Source organism: Pituophis catenifer, unplaced genomic scaffold, assembly GCF_029215685.1.
Source record: "Pituophis catenifer annectens isolate HBS135680 unplaced genomic scaffold, rPitCat1.0.hap2 SCAF_2, whole genome shotgun sequence".
NCBI lineage: Eukaryota > Metazoa > Chordata > Lepidosauria > Squamata > Colubridae > Pituophis > Pituophis catenifer.
In genome coordinates, this window is record NW_027256882.1 from 183,331,389 (window position 1) to 183,350,413 (window position 19,025).

At 41.2% G+C, this 19,025-nt stretch overlaps 2 protein-coding genes across 7 annotated transcripts in view; both read left to right on the top strand.

Annotated features, from left to right (window-relative positions):
• MCOLN1 (mucolipin TRP cation channel 1) overlaps positions 1 to 12,484 on the top strand; it is a 34,808-nt gene extending 22,324 nt beyond the window's left edge. The window contains exons 10-15 of the mRNA XM_070938283.1: positions 8,235 to 8,384; positions 8,511 to 8,612; positions 9,117 to 9,239; positions 9,633 to 9,839; positions 10,720 to 10,850; positions 11,089 to 12,484. Coding sequence (XP_070794384.1) covers positions 8,235 to 8,384; positions 8,511 to 8,612; positions 9,117 to 9,239; positions 9,633 to 9,839; positions 10,720 to 10,850; positions 11,089 to 11,125 — 750 coding nt within the window. The 3' untranslated portion in view covers positions 11,126 to 12,484. The remainder of the gene's footprint in view (positions 1 to 8,234; positions 8,385 to 8,510; positions 8,613 to 9,116; positions 9,240 to 9,632; positions 9,840 to 10,719; positions 10,851 to 11,088) is intronic.
• A 5,522-nt stretch (positions 12,485 to 18,006) lies between these two features.
• The window catches only part of PNPLA6 (patatin like phospholipase domain containing 6), a 128,926-nt gene continuing 127,907 nt past the window's right edge, over positions 18,007 to 19,025 (top strand). For 4 of the 6 annotated variants that reach the window (XR_011600057.1, XR_011600058.1, XM_070938286.1 and 1 more), the window contains exon 1: positions 18,012 to 18,075. Coding sequence is in view for 1 of the 6 variants with exons in the window: in XM_070938284.1 (XP_070794385.1) it covers positions 18,008 to 18,075 (68 nt within the window). In the remaining 5 variants the exon portion in view is untranslated. Of the gene's footprint in view, positions 18,076 to 19,025 lie in introns of all 6 variants that reach the window. The other 2 variants (XM_070938288.1, XM_070938284.1) reach the window with 2 other exon arrangements.

The window sequence follows — 19,025 nt, forward strand, 5'->3', positions numbered from 1 at the left end:
TTTCTTTTCTTTTTGTCCATACTTAATGTTACAATTGTTTAATTTTCCATAGTCAGTCTCTTTGTCTTTGTCTTCTTCATTATCCATCTCTCTTTCTTGTTTTTCATTAGTCATTTCTTTTTCACCTTCAGTGCATTCTAGCTCTGTCTTTGCCTCTTCAGATTTCGATTTTCCATGCAAATTTATAATCATTTCTTTTATTTCCAAACACATCGTCTTTATCAGTTCATTAAGTTCCTGTTCCATTTTATTCTTTCCGGGTTGAATTATTCCAGTTTTAAGTCGCATTAAGGTCCCTCTTTTATAATCATCAAAGTCTATCCTCTTGTAGGCAAAATGTATCCTCCTTAATTCTCGCCAGTTATCTTTTTAAAAGTTCAAGATTTCTTCAAAGGTTTTCTCAAAGTAAACAATTCCATGTCATGCTCTTCCTTCTCCTGCAGATGTCTCTCTATAATCCACAGTTCAACTCGACTATTTCACAAATCGCCATTTTATTTGTAATCCACATCCGTGTTTACCGAGTCATAAAAGAAAAAAAAGCCAGTTTTCACATCTTTCACCTTTATATACCACCAATCTGTTTATAATCCAATCCAATCCAAATTGAATCCAAGTTCCAAATTTACATTTCTGTTTGTCAATCACTTTTAATTCTTTATTCGGGTTCTTCTATGGCACGCTTGTCATTCTCACTTTCTCTTTCCATCTGCCATCTCCCCCTGCTGTTATTTAACCGCAATTTCCACGCCGGGGTAATTTTGGTAATAGTTTAGTAGTTAAAAATATTTAGAATTTTTTTTTTATTGTCTGTGGGTTCGCCAATCACTCATCCAACACCAGCACTCTGTCCAAATCTTCCCTCCTGTACATCGCTTGCTCCAGAGGCTCCAGCTTCATGGCGATTCACTCTGATCGCCGTCCCCCCGCCCCCATCACCAGCTCGGAGAGAGTTTCTCGGGCTATCCAAGGGACTTGCCTGTCCCTCTTTAGACACCGAGTTGCCTCTCTTTCTTCACTGTCCCTACAGGACAGCTTCGGTCTGAAGGCCCTCCCGGTAACGGTTCATCTGGCTGGATTTTGCCAAGCTCGTCGGAGCCCGGCATTTTCCCAGCCAGTACCACCGCACCACTTCTGGATTCGTCCACAACAGTCTCAACTTATAACCGTGATGGGCAGGCTCCATTATAGTCATAAATTTGAAGACTACCTATATAAAAAATATTCTGTGGAACAAATGCAAAATTAATGCAGGTGTCAGCCTCTTTGATGCTTGCTTGCTATCGGCTGCCATAGTAATGGGGAGGGGGGAAGATTGGCATTTGGGTTGGGAAGACGGCCTGTGTGAACCAAAAGGGAGTGCAGTAGATCTCATGATCTACTGCACAGCTGAATGGAGTTGTTTTTTATTTATTTATTTATTTATTTATTTAAAACAATACATCAAAAAAAAGAAATAGTCAAACAAATGATCGCAACAGGAACTTTGCATGATATTTACACTTTCTACGGTATGTAGGCTTCAGTCAGATTTAACATATATTAAACATAATCCTGGTTATACTTGACTTTTTGGGCATCTGTTGTTCAACCAAATGTACCATTGTCCCAACATTGGAGATATACGGAGTCCTTTTGATCTCTCAATGCTTTAGTCAGTCTGTCGGCTTCCGCATAATCCAAAATTTTCTCTAAAATCAAATCTTCAGCCGGCAGGTCTTTCCCCTTCCAATGTTGGGCGAAACATATTCTTGCTGACGTGGTGATAAATACATATATATTTGTGCCTATGTTGTCTGGCCTGATGTTCAGTAGATAGTAGTCTGGTTTCAGAATTAGGTTATAACCTGTGATTTCCATGATCCATGCCTGTATAATTTTCCAGAATTCAGTCGTCCTGGAGCAGGTCCACCACATGTGGAAATAGGTGCCAATCTCCCCACACTTCCAACAGTTTGGTGAGAGATTTGAATACATTTTAGAAAGACGAGCAGGTGGAAGGTGCCATCTATACACCATTTTCTTTGTACGATGTTGCCCACAGGAATTTCATATGTTTAAGCCAGATTTCTTCCCATTTTGTCAAATCAATTGGATAGCCAATATTTCTCCCCCAGGCAATCATAGAGTCTTTAACTATTTCATCCCCTATCCAATAGTCTATTAAAAGTTTATATATCCTTGATAACATTTTGTCCTCTTTTCCTAGAATGATATTGTCCAGATCATGCTGATTCAAATTAATACCATCTTGTTCCCTATCTTTTTTAAATTTCGAGCAAATTTGGGCATAAGCCCACCAATCCAGTTGTCTTCCCTGCAACTCCAACTCATTTCTTGATTTCAGACTACCATGGGGGTCCAAAAGTTCCCGGTAAGAGAGATGATTTTCTTTGTTATATAGAGGCCCATACGTTATAGCTTCGAGTGGGACCAGCCAAGAGGGGATTGAAGAGTAAAATTTGCCCTTAATTTTCCTCCAGGACTCAATTAGAATATTCCTCACATAATGTCCTGCAAGGCACCTGTGCTTTGGGATTCTGTTTTGCCAAAGAAAATAATGCCAACCTTGATGTAGCCCCTCCCCTTCCAAGATCAACAACCTCCTTCTTCTCAACAATATCCAATCCCTGATCCAGACTAAATTTGCGGCCTGATAGTAGTATTCCCATTTTGGAACACCAAATCCTCCTCTTTCTTTAAGCTCTTGAAGCATTTTAAGTTTGATTCTGGGTTTTTTATTTTGCCAGATAAATTTAAGGACATAGTAATTTAGTTTTTTAAAAAAATTATTATCCAATCTAGCTGGTGCTGTATAGAATAGGTATATCCATTTCGGGAGTATGTAAGTTTTTATAATTGCTATTCTACCTAGTAGGGATATCTGCATGTTCTTCCACTTCTCTAGATCCTGACCTGTTCTCTTGAGAAGGTTCAGATAGTTGTCTTCTTTGATCATGGAGCATTTGGCTGATATAATAATACCTAGATATTTTAGTTTATTTACAATTTGGAACCCCAAATTCGCTTCTAATTCTTTCCCTTGCTTTACTGTCAGATTTTTGGCAATAATTTTAGTTTTTTCCCTATTGACTTTTAATCCCGCCACCTTACCATATTTTTCTATTTCCTGGGTCAGACACGGTCCCGATATCAACGGATCTTCTAATATAAATACTAAGTCATCAGCGTAAGCCTGCACCTTATATTGTTGATTTTGGATATAAAGACCTTTTATCCCCGTATTACGTCTAATTTCCCTCAGTAGGGGTTCTAATGACAAAATAAATAACAACGGGGAAAGCGGACACCCTTGTCTAGTTCCTTTCTCAATATCAATTTGACCGGATACATCACCATTAATTGAAATTTTAGCAGTCTGCTTCGAGTAAATTGCACGGATTGCCCGAATAAATCTTTCTCCAAATTGCATATGTTGCAGTAAACCTATTAAAAAGCTCCAGTTCACACGATCAAAGGCCTTATGTGCATCCATGAATACCAGGGCCAATTGTTTATCAATATGGGTTTCGTAGTATTCCAAAACATTCATAACTATTCTTACATTGTCTCTAATCTGTCTGCCTGGTAAGAAGCCATTTTGGTCTTCATGTATAAATTGGTTAAGAAACCCTTTGAGTCTCTCTGCTAAAACTGCTGCGAATAATTTATAATCTGCGTTAAGGAGCGAGATGGGCCTATAGTTCTGAATCTGAGATAGGTCACTATCGTCCTTTGGCAAAAGAGTTATTAGTGCTTCTGTCCATGATTTCGGGGTCTGTCCCTCCCGAATCACCCCATTAAATAACTCAGTCATATGCGTACCTAGTATTTCCCAAAGTGCTTTGTAATATTCAATCGGTAGGCCATCTGTACCGGGAGTTTTCCCTGTCTTTTGTTTTCCCATGACCCTTTCGATTTCCCCCTCTGTAATTTCTTCATCCAATACTTCCCTAGATAAACCTGGTATTTGGGGTATGTCTGATTCCTCTAAGTATTTCTTTATTTCCTGCTCAGACTTATCATCCTTACAATATAGGTTAGTATAAAATTCCTGTGCAATTATTTTCTTCCGTTCTTCCCCTGTAATTCAATTGCCTTTCCCATCTCTCAAGTTATGGATTCTATTCTTTTCCTTTTCTTTATTTAGACGGTAAGTGAGCCACCTCCCTTGTTTGTTTGCCCTTTCAAAGTATCTTTGCTTCATCCACCTTATTTTTTTCTCCAAATCCTGTTGATCTAATAAATTAATTTGGTGTCGTGCTAATTTCAAGTTCATTTTAAGTCCTATATTGCTTGGATCCTGCTGTAACATAGCCTCACTTCTTACCAGGTCATCCAATAATTTATTGCGCTCAGCCCTTTCCTTCTTTCGTTTCCCTGCCATATAATTAATCACCAAACCACGAAACACAGCCTTCGCTGTGTCCCATACGTTGAAAAGGCTTGTATCCTCCCTGTTGTTTTCCTGAAAGAAGAACCCCATCTCTTTCTTTAAGTGTTTTAAGAATAACTCATCTTTAAAAACTCTTATATCCAATCTCCACTTAGGCCTTATTTTCCGGCTTCCCCATGTTATCCAAAGAGGGTTGTGGTCTGCCCACTCATTGACACCTATTTCTGCTTTCTGTATCCCCTGACTCAATTCCCCTAACAACCACGCCGCATCTATCCGCGACCAAGATGAGTGCCTGGCGGAGAAGTATGTATATTGTTTATCATCTGGGTGCTTTTCCCTCCAAATGTCTCTGAGTCCAAATTCTTCTTGTATTTGATGCCAGATAGAAGGCAACCTTTTCTTTACCATATTCTTTTCCCCTTCCTGCTTCCTCTTTCCAGATGTATAATCTTTGCTTTTATCCTCTATAGCATTAAAGTCTCCCACTACACAGATATGTGGGTAATCATATTCAACCAGTTTAGAGTGCAAGATCTGAAAAAAAAACTTTCTGATTTCCATTGGATGCGTATATACAGACCAATAGACATTTTTTATCACATATTTCTACCTCAACCATCAGCAGTCTCCCGTCTTTGTCTGCAAAAATCAGCCTCGACTTTATATGTTTTTGTACATAAATAGCTACTCCTCTTTTTTTTTGTTTCTGCTAGGGATGTATATAATTGACTCAGTTTATTATAATTCAATAAATAGAGGTGATCTTTTTTTATATGTACCTCTTGGAGGCATACTATATTCAAACGTGCTTTCATTAATTTAGTGAAAACCTTTTTCCTTTTATTTGGACTATTCAATCCATTGATATTAACAGACATTAAACGCATCTCTTCCCCCATCCCGTCTTCCTTATTACCCTTACTTGCCTTCTGCTTGAGGTTTCTTTTTTGATTGTCTTGTTTCGACACCCCTCTCTACCTGAGTCTGAGATTGTCCTTTCTCTTTCTTCCTTTCACCTACTTGTTCTATTTCCCTTCTCTCTTCCTCCTCTAGTACTTCTTCCCTGCTCTTGCTCTCTAGCTCTTCTCCCATGTCTGATTCTGAGGGGTTCAAATGTCTAATAAAGAAATCTCTAGCGTCTCTAAGGTTGTCGATTCTCACCCTTTTTTCTGCCCAAGTAAATAATAACCCTTCCGGGAGTAGCCACCTATATAATATTTTATGCTTTCTCAGTTGGGCTGTTTAAAAAGTGATAATTGCGCCGTATTTCCCGAACCCGCCTAGGGAGTTGCCTTAAGAATATCAATTGTTTGTCCTTATAAGTTACTGTTTTATCTCTGGCCTTCGCAATCACATCTTCCCTAAGGGCTTTCTTAGATAGTCTGATATGAACCTCAGTCGGAAGTTTCTGTCTCCTGGCATAACTCGTGTGAACCCGAAACACATCGTCTATATCCCTCAAAACCTCTTCCTTTGTGATCTCCAAAGTCCCAGCCAATATTTCTGCTACTATATCTCTTAACGGCTCCCCCCTTTCTTCCACCACGTTTTGAATCCTCAGATAGAAAGATGATCGTTCCATTTCCAGAAAAATAATTTCCTCTTCAAGGACCCTGTTCACCGCTATTTGTTCCCTTTCCTCTCCATCTTGTCTTTCCTCACATCATCCCATCCTCCTTTCAATGACTTGTATTTTACTCTCCTGTTGCGTCAACACCCCCTGAACACCTTCCAAGCTCTCATTCAATATTTTGATATCATTTCTAACAGCTCCCAGCTCCCCTTTAATATCTGATGTTAAGTCCTCTAAATTTTTAGAAATAACTTCTTGATTTTTGGTCATCACTTCGTACATTGCCTGCAGCATGTTCTGTAAGCTTGATAACGATGGTGGTTTCCCTGCAGCAACCATATCATCCAGTGACCTGGCAGACGAAGGCGATGAGGTGGGTGTAGCCGTGGTGGCCGTAGCAGCGACCATAGGGAATGTCAAGACTTTTTTCCCAGTTTTTGTGGTTACCACTGATGTTGCCGTTGACATTTTGATTGAAAAGATTTTATCCGATCAATTCCAAAAAAAGGGGGTAATCAAGGGTAGACAAGATTTGAATTAATCAGGTGAGCAGTCTAATCGGTAGTAGGGGTAGTATTCAATACATAGTTCAGAGAGGAAAGAAAAGTAAGGAGAAAGAAAAAAAAATCCAAAAAATATTACTCGGCAGAATTCTTCTCTTCCTGGAGTTGCTATACACAGGTTATAATAAAAATCTCCACTAGATGGGGGTATAGTGCTATTCTGCACACACACTCTTTAATAAACACGGTGAGAGGAAAAGGGGGTGGGGAAAGGGTAATAGATTTCTAGCAAAAAGTATAGCTGTTTGTTCAGTCACAGGTCCTCCCAAATCCTCTATAGAAAATATAAGAAAGGAGCAGGAGATCAACCCAAAATCAATCACACCCTCCACCAAATACAGCTCACAACTCAATCCTTTTCAAATGTTCCATTCAGCCAGCACAGTTCAAAGTCGGCTCCACAAGTAAGGAGTGGGACACACGTAGCCGCTATCCCGTCTTTGCTCCAACCACACACAGGGCACTTTTCATAGATCTCACCACCTCAGCATATCCAGTGGGGTTCTCAGAAGAGTCAAAACACCGTCTCCATTAGCTCTTATTTAATTGAAGGTGTAGGGCGCCTTGTCCGTCGCGATCAGGTTTCCCTTCCAATATGGGCAGTCATCGCTACGGAGCCGCCATTACTGGCGCTGCCTTCTCAGCCTGGGACAGGAGAGATTCGCTTTCGCGTGCCGGATTGCCACTCCTAACACGCTCCTAGCTCCTCTCCGCTTGCGGCTGCTTCTCCGGGGCCGCCGGCGGCAAAACAAAGCCGCCCAGGCTAGGAAGTTGGCAAGATCGTGACAGGAGCTAACTCCAAATCCATCTTGCTAGCACGATGACCGGAGCCGGAAACCCTGAATGGAGTTGTTTATACCCAGTCAAAGTCAACCATCCCGGAATACCAGATGGACAAAAACATCTGAAATGTGCCCCACATGACACCATATGGGATGGGGATTGGACATTCAACCTGGGTCCTTGTGAGGAGGGATTTGGGGAAACTTTCAATATGTAACTTTTGGTTCAGATCTTGCTTTTCTTTTGTTGCTATCATTTCAAACTCAGTAAAAGTACCTCTTCTCTACAAAACATGAAGTTGGTGGGTTTCTTTCTTGGGTTCTGAACGGAGGCACGCCTGACAGCAGGTTTTCTTGCTATAGCAGCTGAATTATGTAATGCCCAGAGTTTGCAAATGTTCAAATAGATGTAGAAGAACATACCGGTAATAGAAGAATTAAGTCAGCTGCTTTTATAATGCAGTAGAAATGTGCAAAGTATTTTGAATTTGAACTATTTCAGGTTCAGACATTTCTTATAAATCCAAATCAGTGTTGGAACACTTCCAGTGAAACTGAAACATTGAGTTTTCACTGTCTTCTTTAACTTTTTCTAGGACTATTTTTGGTTGACCATTTTTTTGCTAGGTGTTACTGAGTGACTAGCATAAGAAACATAGTGATGTTTGAAAGAAAATTGTTCAAATAATGAATCAGTCTCTCTTCTGGCCCTGGTTTAGGGGAGATGAATAATTTGGCAAGTCCCAAGTCTTTGAAACTAAGCTAATAATCTTCTAAACTTAATTGTATTCATCTTGCCCTCTTGCCTTGATATAGGGGAAGGAGATAGAGCAGTGCAGAAAGGCAGGGTCACAGGCTGGCAGATTTTGTGTTAGAGGATATGCTACTTGTTCATAATAGTTCTTTTCTTCATACAGGAGTTCAGCCGGTACTTTCAGCAACGCTACAGCCAAAATATCTGTCTCTCTGATCGCATGGAATTTCTTAATGGCTGGTACATTTTGCTAGTGGTGAGCGACATCCTTACAGTGTCTGGCACAATAATGAAAATTGGGATAGAGTCCAAGGTAAGCAGGTTATGGCCTTCAGTGCTTGGAACATCTCAGATTTGGATCTATAACCCAGAGCTGTGAACAGCCTGCTCCGATCCCTACTCATAAAGTATCTCTGCATAAGGTGTTCTTTGCTTGCAGAACTTTGCTGACTATGATGTCTGTGGCATCCTTCTGGGTACCTCCACACTCTTGGTCTGGGTTGGGGTCATGCGCTACCTGAGTTTCTTTCAAAAATACAATGTAAGTGGAACACATTTTTTCTTTTTTCCAGTGCATCCCCCAGGTTAGTAGTGGCAAAAGAAAGAGCCAGCAAAGAACATAGCAATAGCACTTAGATTTATATACTGCTTCACAGTGCTTTACAGCCCTCTCTAAGCGGTTTACAGAGTCAACATATTACCCCCAACAATTTGGGTCCTCATTTTACCGACCTCGAAGGAAGGTTGAGTCAACCTTGAGCTTGGTGAGATTTGATCTGCCAAATCTGGCAGCCGGTGATCAGCAGAAGTAGTCGGCAGTATTGCACTCTAATCACTGCGCCACTGTGGCTCATAAGAAGAAAATCCCGGAGTTCCTTTTTTAAAAATTAATGTTGGGCTCCTCAAAGTTTAAAATATGCTCCTAGGATCAAATCCTGCCTCAGCTGTGTTTCCAGGGCTGTTACAGCCTCAGTTTGGGTCACATCTGGCTTGATTAAAAATTCCAGAGCTTAATCTCAGACTGCCTTTTCTTCATGTCTTCTAGATTCTCATTGTTACCATGAGGGTTGCTTTTCCCAATGTCATCCGCTTCTGTTGCTGTGTGGCAGTAATCTACCTGGGCTACTGCTTCTGTGGATGGATAGTCCTGGGTCCCTATCACGTCAAGGTAGGAGGAAATGCCAAGCATGAACAGAAGAGGCAGAAGTAAATCATTGATTAAAGTGCTGTTGTAATTTAAATCAAGCTATGACATGTATGTTCCTTAGAAGAGGATGTAATTGCTTTTATTTTGAAGACAGAAGCTACAAAGGGATCAAAGTTTCTGAAGCCTTTGAGCTACAGATGGGTCTCTCTCCCTTCCATCCCAATGCATTTCCCAGAGCAGTTGTGGGAGCTTCACAGGAGTAGAGAGAGGAGGAAGTTTTTGCTGGCAGATGTTACTCTGTCTGTGACATATCACAATTGCAGGCACCCCTTTTATATGCTTGTTTTGCTTTTGCTGGATTATGGTGTCCAGATTTTGAGTGTCTTTTATAGATCTTTGTCTATTTTTTTTCAGTTCCGCTCTCTTTCAATGGTGTCTGAGTGTCTGTTCTCTCTCATCAATGGGGATGACATGTTTGTGACATTTGCCAGCATGCAGCAGAGCAGCTACTTGGTGTGGCTTTTCAGTCAATTGTATCTGTACACCTTCATCAGCCTTTTCATCTATATGGTGCTCAGCCTCTTCATTGCACTTATCACTGGGTCCTATGAGACCATCAAGGTTAGTCTTGTTAGAAGTTGCAAGTCCTATATAAAGGAAAAGGTAAAGGTTTTCCAAGTCTAGTCATATCCAACTCTAGGGGATGGTGCTCATCTTCATTTCCTAGCCAAGGGAGCCGGTGTTCTCATTTCCATGGTCATGTGGCCAGCATGACTATATACCAGGGTGCACAGAATACCTTCCTACCGAAGTGGTACCTATTTATCTACTCATATTTTCATGCTTTTAAATTGCTAGGTGGGCAGGAGTTGTGGCAAGTAACGGAGCTCATCCCATGTACGACGCTTGGGTCTCAAACCTGGGCTATCAGCTTTCCAGCTTTCCAGCTGACAAGCAGACAGTCTTTAACTGCTGAGCCATTGCGCACCTTGCTAGTCCTATATACAAGATGGAATTAAGCAGCTTTGCTCTGAATTCTACAATGGCATCTTGTAGGCTTCTTTATCACAAATATGTAAACCACAGCAGATACATTTTATTCCTTTTCTAACTTTACTACCTTAACAAGAGGAATGGTATGAATACCTATAGTTCCAGAAATGCCCTAACTGCAGAGACTGTTATTAAGATGATGCCTATGAAGACTAACAGCCTATCATGGTATGTGGGGATGATTTTGAGAGACAAGAGGAAGAGCTGCTGACTAGGCAACAGTCAGATAAGATGCATTTGAGCCTGGCAGAATAAATGAGGGCATGGCAAATATCTCAGAAGGGATCTCCCCATGTTTCTTGAACAGTAAAAGTGAGGGGAAGAGGATATACTTTCAGATCTTACAATAAAGATAGAGCTAGTATCCATTTATTTGTTTCTTATCTGTACTAACTCGCAAGACCACATCTTAGCCACCCCAGTGACAATAACTTTTTTCTCTTTTCAGCATCAGTGTGAGGGGGAAGCATCTGTCACTCAGCTCCATACCTACATAGCTGAATGCAAAGACAGCCCCGAATCTGGCATGTTCCGCAAGGAAAACAGCTCTTCGTGTTCTATTTTCTGCTGCTGTGAACGGTAGGGTCTGTAAAATAGGTACTGTGCTTGCCTTTGTTCCTATCAATTTAGAACTGGGTAATTTGGATCGCAAAGCACTGTGCTAATTCCAACAAATCCAGCATTGAAAAACTCTTCCAGCCATGCAGTGGTTCACCTTAGAACCCTGGAGTGCAAATAATGCTGGGCAGCTGGATGCATCTTGTGTTCTTCACTGGGAGGAAAACAGAGTTTAATAGCTGTCTTGTTTCACTCACAGAAGCCCGATGCAGGAGAATGTGCTGGTGGTGAACTAAGAGCCTTATGGGAACAAAGGGGACTGTTTTGCTGCTTCTTGATGGACTGTCTGGGAGACGAAGTGCCTGGAAGTGGACTTAAAATAAGCAAACAGTGGTCTTTAATGGCAGGGTTTGGGATATGAGAGGTAGCAGCTTGCAGTGTGAGCTCTATGTCTGTTCCCTACAGAACTGTTGTAATAGTCGTCTGACTAACAAGATTCCTGGGGAGAAGGAGGAAGAATAGCTTTTTAAATAACCTTAGCAGGGCTGCATTAGACTTTATTGAAATCACTACAGTAGATCTCATCTTTCTCAACTTGGGTAAAACTAGAAGATTTGCAAAGTATTACCATGAGAAACGAACAGCTTTTTAAAAAAAATAACTTTGTTTTAGAAGAAAAAAAAGGAATAGCAAAAAGGACATGGCAGGAATAATCAAGGCAAAACCCTTGTGTTACCTCTGAGATCCTTAAGTCACCCATGCTTTCTCTGGGTATTTCGATGGATCCATTTGCCTCAGAAAGGACTGACCCAATGGCATTATTCTTCAAGCAACATCCAAAGGAGTAAATGTTTCTAACATAAAATATTCTCATCTGATTGGTACTTGGCAGGTTCGGAATGCTATAGAATGAACTGAAATTAATGAGTGGGGCTGGGAGGGGCAAATAACAGCTACTTAAAAATACGGAGCAAGATTTCTCCCATCTTTTCCTGTTCATGTACATGTATTTCCATCTTAGTGGTATTCTGCTGGTCTCTAGTATTTCCAGATGTGTCATCTGTAGTGAGCATTGCTTGTTTACTGAGACATTCTAGTCAATCAGTTCCTCTGGGTTGCAATTTCTGTGTATGAAAAATAGATCATGCTCATTTATCAAATAGAGAATATTGTACTTGAACAGGAATATAAGTAGGTTAAAAAGTTTCGACAGAACTGGAACACTCTTGGTTTCTAGTACACTTTTTTTTCCTGGTTTGTAGCGGAACATCTTGTATTATTCAGAAGAGGATGGTGATAGCTCCAGAGTGGCAGCCTGGCATGGAAAAATTCTGTCAACCATTTAATCATTTTTGTACAAAATGCCATAATGCGGATATTTTGCAATTTGGTAATGAAGAGGCAATATCCATGTCACTATTTGAATGAGAGGCTGACCCTGCTCCTTATGGGTATCAGAATTTGAACTGAAAACTCTCCTCACTGTAATGCTGAAGTGCCCCAGTGCCCATCATCCCCTGCAATTTTCTCTGGTCTAGTTCTGATTCCTCCTCCAGTGACTCTCAAACTTGTCTCACCTGATAAAGTTGCTTTGAGCAGATAATCTTACAGATGTACCATTTCATCTTCAACTTTATAAAACTCATGATCCAAAAGATGAAAAGAACTGTGGAATTTTTTACTTCAGAAGCAGAAATTTAGAAATTGCCCTGTTGGACTTTTATTACAGGGAGGGATTAATTACATCCTCCCACCATTTTATGCTCTTGTCTGTTAAACAAGTTAGTTTTTAAAAAAACCAAGTGACCCAAATAATGTTAAATAAGGGCCAGTTGCTTTAAAGCAGTAATTTAATACAACTGTAACAAAGAATACAATATTAATTTGATTATTTCCTGTTAGTATAATTTATGAAGTACAGTTCTGGACTATAAAAATCAACTATTTATAGCTAACAGTATTATTCTAATAAATAATTATGAGAAAAACATGAAGAAGGAAAGCAATTTTGGTTTTTCATCCTGAATATTATGGGTATTGTCAATACTGCAGCACTGTAATCTGTATGTTTAATATAAAAAACCTAGCAACGACAAAAGACCAGTTGGTTTTACAATATCTATCCTGAAGTTTATTCTTTATCCTATGCTGAACTCTATCCTGAGTCTATCTTGAAAATGGTGAATGAATGTATTTATGCAGGGCTTCTGTAGAAAAGAGTCCTTACTCCTGGCTTTTTTTTAAACTGGTAACTCCATTCTTTGTGGTTGAAAGTACAAGCAATTAAAGATGCCTACAGCTTCTGTTAGATTTTCAACAAGAAGTATGTGCCACACACTTGCACAATATTGTATGTGGGAAATGGCTTGTTTTTACCTGGAATTTTGCATAGGTTTTGTTTGTATGTACAACATACTTTCCCCAGGATGCATTGGGGGAGGTTTATGGTATGTTTATTTGTATATTTATTTATTTATTTATTTATTTATTTATTTATTATTTATTTATTTATTTATTTTTGCGATTTATATGCCGCCATTCTCCCGAAGGACTCAGGGCGACTTACAACAACAATCAATAATACAAATCACAAAATAACAAAATAAGTTAAAAACCCCTTAAAAACCATATTTAAAATTATTACAGTTTGGGCAACCCCTAGCAGATCAAATTATTTGACGGAAGAGCCATGTCATCAGTTCGCGGCGAAAGGAGAGGAGGTCTGGGGCTATGCTGAGCTCGGTGGGCAAATCATTCCAGAGGGTCGGTGCTCTGACAGAGAATGCTCTTCCCCCTGGGGGCCGCCAGTCGACATTGTTTGGCTGATGGCACCCTGAGGAGGCCTGCTCTGTGGGAGTGCACGGGACGGTGGGAGGAAGGCAGAAGATGGTCCTGCAAGTACCCCGGGCCTAAGCCATGTAGGGCTTTATAGGTAAGTACCAGCACCTTGAAACGGACTCAGAGAGCAACCGGCAGCCAGTGCAGCTCGTGCAGGAGAGGTGTTGCATGGGAGTAACGAGGAACTCCCGTAACTACCCGCGCGGCCGCATTCTGGATCAGCTGGAACCTCCGGATGCATCCTAAGGGCAGCCCCATGTAGAGGGCATTGCAGTAATCCAACCGAGAAGTAACAAGGGCGTGGGTGACCGTGGTGAGGGCATCTCGGTCTAGGAAAGGGCGCAACTGGCGCACAAGATGTACTTGTGTGAAGGCCCCCCTGGTTACGGCCGTCAGATGATCATCCATGGACAGCAGAGAATCCAGGATGACACCCAGATTGCGAACTCTAGCGGAGGGGGTAAGAGTCTCCCATCCTATCATTAAAGATGGTACCTCTAGATCCCGAGATGCCGGCATCCACAGCCACTCAGTCTTGGATGGGTTGAGTCTGAGTCTGTTCCTACCCATCTAAGCCCGCACTGACTCCAGGCAACGGGATATCACGGAAAGGGCATCCCTAGGGTGATCCGGGGTGGAGATATAAAGCTGGGTATCATCCGCATATTGGTGATACCTCACCCCAAAACCACGAATGATCTCACCCAGCAGCTTCATATAGATATTGAAGAGCAGAGGGGAGAGAACCGATCCCTGAGGCACCCCACAAGTGAGGGGCCTCTGGGAGGATCTCTGACTCCCTGCCGATACAAACTGCAAGCGGCCCGAGAGATAGGAGAACCACTGCAGAACAGTGCCTTCTATCCCCAACCTCCTGAGTCGCTGCAGTAGGATACCATAGTCGATGGTATTGAAAGCCGCTGAGAGGTCAAGAAGGACCAGGATGGAGGAACAACTCCCATCACGGGCCCGCCAGAGATCATTCACTAGGGCGACCAATGCTGTGACCGCGCCTGAAACCAGATTGGTAAGGATCCAGGTAGTCAGTTTTATATACATTGGATACAATCGAGTTTGCTTGTCCATATGCCTTCTAGTAGGTACTCTAGTGTTTGAAGGGTACAAACCAGTGGTGGAATTCAAATTTTTTTACTACCGATTCTGTGGGCATGGCTTGGTGGAAGTGGCAGGGGAAGGATACTGCAAAATCCCCATTCCCACCCCACTCTGCGGCCAGCCAGAGGTGGTATTTGCTGGTTCTCTGAACTACTCAAAATTTCTGCTACCGGTTTTTCTGAACCTGCTGAATAGCACCCCTGGTACAAACACATGAAAGGGTATTTGAGATTCTGAAAAGTTTTTGGTGCTCTCTGAGCTTGGTTGTTTTCTTGCAGACATTTCATTATCCAAACTAAGTAAAATCAGTGTTAGTCTAGCACTAACTACCATTGATGATGTTACCTAGTTTGAATAATGAGACGTCTTCAAGAAAACAACCAAGCTCAGAGAAGGACCCCTCATTTCAACCTTGAGCTACAAATATTCTTCTTTACTGATTTGAGATTATGGCATTCCATCTCTCTTGCTGAAGTTGTTAGATAATCTCTTTTTTTACTCTAATCAGAGTTAGTTTGGTTAGTAACTTAGTAGTTAAGATCTCAGGCTAGAAACCGAGATGTGGTTCTAGCCCTCCCTTAGGTAAAAAACAGCTGGGTGACCTTGGGCAGATCACTCTCTCTCAATCCTAGGAAACAAGCAGTGACAAACCATTTTCAAAAAGCCTTTGTCAAGAATACTGCAGGACGTAGTCCAGATAGTCTCCAGGAATCAACATGACGAAGGCACCAAATAAAAGTTGCTATCTGAAAAAGATGTTGTGACAGGCTGCACCTAATGACTGCCATTCTGGGAATAGGCAAGCCTCCCATGGCAGCTATTTTTATGTTTTTGTATATCTCTTAAAATGTCAGAAATAACATTAAGGGAACCTATGAGGATATGTACCAGCTTTATTTTATTTATTTTTATATTGTTTTTAACCTGTTGTTTTTATGATTGTCCCAGTCATGGCTTGAGATAGGCATCTATATAAATGGAATGAATCTATCTATCTATCTATCTATCTAAGAAAAAACCACTCACGCCGTAATCACAAAATCTACAGAACCGTGAAGCCTACAAACTTGAAATTTGCCACGTATGTTCCTCTTGACTTCTAGGTGCTCACTAAGAAAGGATTTTTCGAAATGACCATCAGAGCATTAGTATTTCCTATATTGTTATTAACACACTGTGATGCTAAGGAGTTCTCCCCCTCCCCACCTCAAAAGAAATCTGTTCCAAATGCAAAACACAAGCAGAGGAGAGGAGTTTCAGTTTTACTTTCATAGCAGGAAGCAGCTTTAATACAGAACACTTGAGCTAAGCCACAGCCAGGCTCCTTTCTGTCTCCTCCTTGCTCACAGCAAATACTGTTTCACTTTCCGAACAGTCCTCTGATGCTAAGGAGTTCTACTCCCCCTCCCCACCTCAAAAGAAATCTGTTCCAAATGCAAAAGTTTTACTTTCGCAGCAGCAACCAGGGGATAGGATAGGGGAGGTTTCTGTGGCAAGGCTGAGAGAGAAAAGGGGATAAGATAGGGGAGGCTTCTGTGGGGCAATGCTGAGGGAGAGAAGGGGATAGAATAGGAGAGGCCCAAGCTGTAAGTGTTGATTTATCAAGCCCCATCATATAGTTTTGTAGTTAAGCACGGGTAGTAAATCAATAAATACTACTTTCAGGAAGCCATGAAAGTTGCTACAGAACAGCATTAGCTGAATTTGCCTGGCACCCTCATAAAGCAGCAAAACCCAATGAAGCTTAGCAGTCCTGTCTTTGTCACTAGTTTATGGATCAATGTAGTCAAATCACAGAAAATTGAACATAGATATAATTTTCCATATTTTCACACATGATCCCACTGGAATCAAATCTTCAAAGGAAGAAGGGCGTGCAGTAGGCCAAAGAACTTGGTAGGCTAGGAAGGAATCATGGAAAAGTTTATTCTGCTCAAAATATATCCCTGATTATGCTACTGGGGGGAAAGCTGCAGTATAGTCCAACGTGCCAATCGCAGAAAGATCCTAAGCAGCTTGCCCTTCGTAGGACAGAAGCGCTAAGAGATCGAAAGGCTTCAGGTATGTTATTGCTGAAATTTTCACCATGCCCCTCCTTCCTTCTGTTGGAAGAAAAAAAAGCCTTTCCCTTTAAGGATTGTTGGAAGGCAGAGCTTTCCCTTCTTGAATTCAAAACTCCCAGCTGGGAGATTACTTCGAAATGATTGGAGGTCAGCTGCTTGAGAGCAGAATTAGTTTATTGTTTATAGGAAGGCAGGCAAGAAACAAATACAAGCACAGCATTCCGAGGCTAGCCTGTTTGAGCTGTAAGAAAAATCCTTTTTTATATCCTAAAAGGTCTTTTGATTTTTCTATGTGACCGTTTAAAGTCTTTTGAAATTCTTTTGATTTGGCATGTGAATCCTTTGATTTATGTGTGATTGTTTTATGGTGTTTAAATCCTGCTTTTATGTGATTGGGTTCTTCCGTCCTGGATCTGGCAAATAAATAATTGTTTTATAGTCCAATCTGTTTTTCTAGCCCTTTGTAGTTGTTCGTTCCCTAAAATTAATCAGTTTGTTATTACTGTGTTTTAGTGAATATCTCCTTTTCTCATGTGTTTAAAATTCTAATTACTTTGACTTGATTTCTTTTCCTTTTTGGGTGTTTGCTTTTTTCTGTGTCCCATACCTGTTTGAATGTTGCAGTCCCCTGTAATTTTGTCCTTCCTTTGTTGTGGAAAATAGGGTGGCTTCAGCTTCTTAATGGCCCATTGACAAAGATGGGGGCTGAAACTGTGCCTGAGTTTCTGCTTATTTTCTTTTAGGGGAATTTTCCTGCTCTTTTAATATTTTTTGAGTTTCTTTTCCTTTTTCTAAAAGAAGAGTGAATCATATTTTCCAACACTTCCCAAGTAGATGCGAACGACTCCAAACTACCTTTGCAACTGGGGGCTGTCTTTCTATTTCTGGGGAGGCATGAGTTCATTAGAAGCACGCCTTCTATCTAAAGTCGAGATGTGCAGCAGGGTAAAAAGGCGGCGGCTCTCCAGAGACTCAAGCTTAGCAGCCCTCTGGATCCTTGGTGTCCGAGTCTTCGTTCCGCTGCAGGGCTGGAAAGATCGCCCTTGAGCGACTAGTACAGCAACTGGTTCGCAGGCTGCGGGCGTCGCAGAAAAACGAGTGACTCCAGCGGTGGTGACGCAGCTTAATTGCGTCATTTTCGAGGCGCCGCTGGGGTCGGGGATGGGCAAAAGGAGACATGGAGTGCAAAAGGTGGTCTGCCTGGTTGGAGCTGCGATCGCAATCAATGGGTGAGTCTGAGTGGGAAGAAAAAGAGTAGGGGGAAGGGAGGAAGATAAGAGTGTCTCTGAGCATGTATAGAGTGTATCGTTTCTCAGAAAACCCTGGACGTTTTAAATATGAACAGAACAGAAAGGCATGATGGATGGGTTGAAACAGCTTCTGTTATTAGAAATTAAAATTAAGGAAGCAGAAAGTAGGGAGCAAGGACTTTTGGGGCAAAAGTTGAGCTGTGTAGGACAAGATATGATATCAACTAGCAGGACTGAATCAGAAAAGTAGCTATAAAATTTCAAGTATCAAGAACATTGTATTAATCTACCTCACACCTCAGTCCCGGTAGTCATATTTTTTCACTATTGCTCTCTCTTTTTTGCCACATATTTATGAGCCCGTGGATAGCAGAGCCTGCTCCAACTTTCTAATATGTTAATAAATTACATTTTGATTTCGACAAAGATTGTTAGCTCTTCTGGGTGAGGCTAAGACAGGCTCCTTCTCCTTAGTATTTTGGTTCTCTATTGTACTTGCTGTAAATATATCCCAGATGTTGTGTACAATATTGAAGAGTGTTGTAATTTATAATATTTGGAACTTAAAGTTAAGAAAAGAAAGATAACAGTAAGCACATCAAAGGCATCTGCAGAATGGGAGCAGCCAGAAGAAGGAGGTCAGTTCTGTTAAACTGAATATCTTTCAGTAAGTGTCTGAGTCCTCCTGAAGGAAACTAATTTGGACCATTGGGGAGGAGAGTGAAGCTAAGGCAACAAAACCAAGGTTGGAACAGAGATGTATGTGGGAGAGTGTTAGATAAGCCCCAGTACAGGGTAAGACAGGTTTCTGATTCCTATCTGGTGCCTCAAGCTGACCAATGCCAGCCTCCTTCTGCAATTGAATTGGTCTCATGGGTGGGGGAGGTATATATGAGAGTGATTAAGAGAGTGAGACCATGCAGGACTTT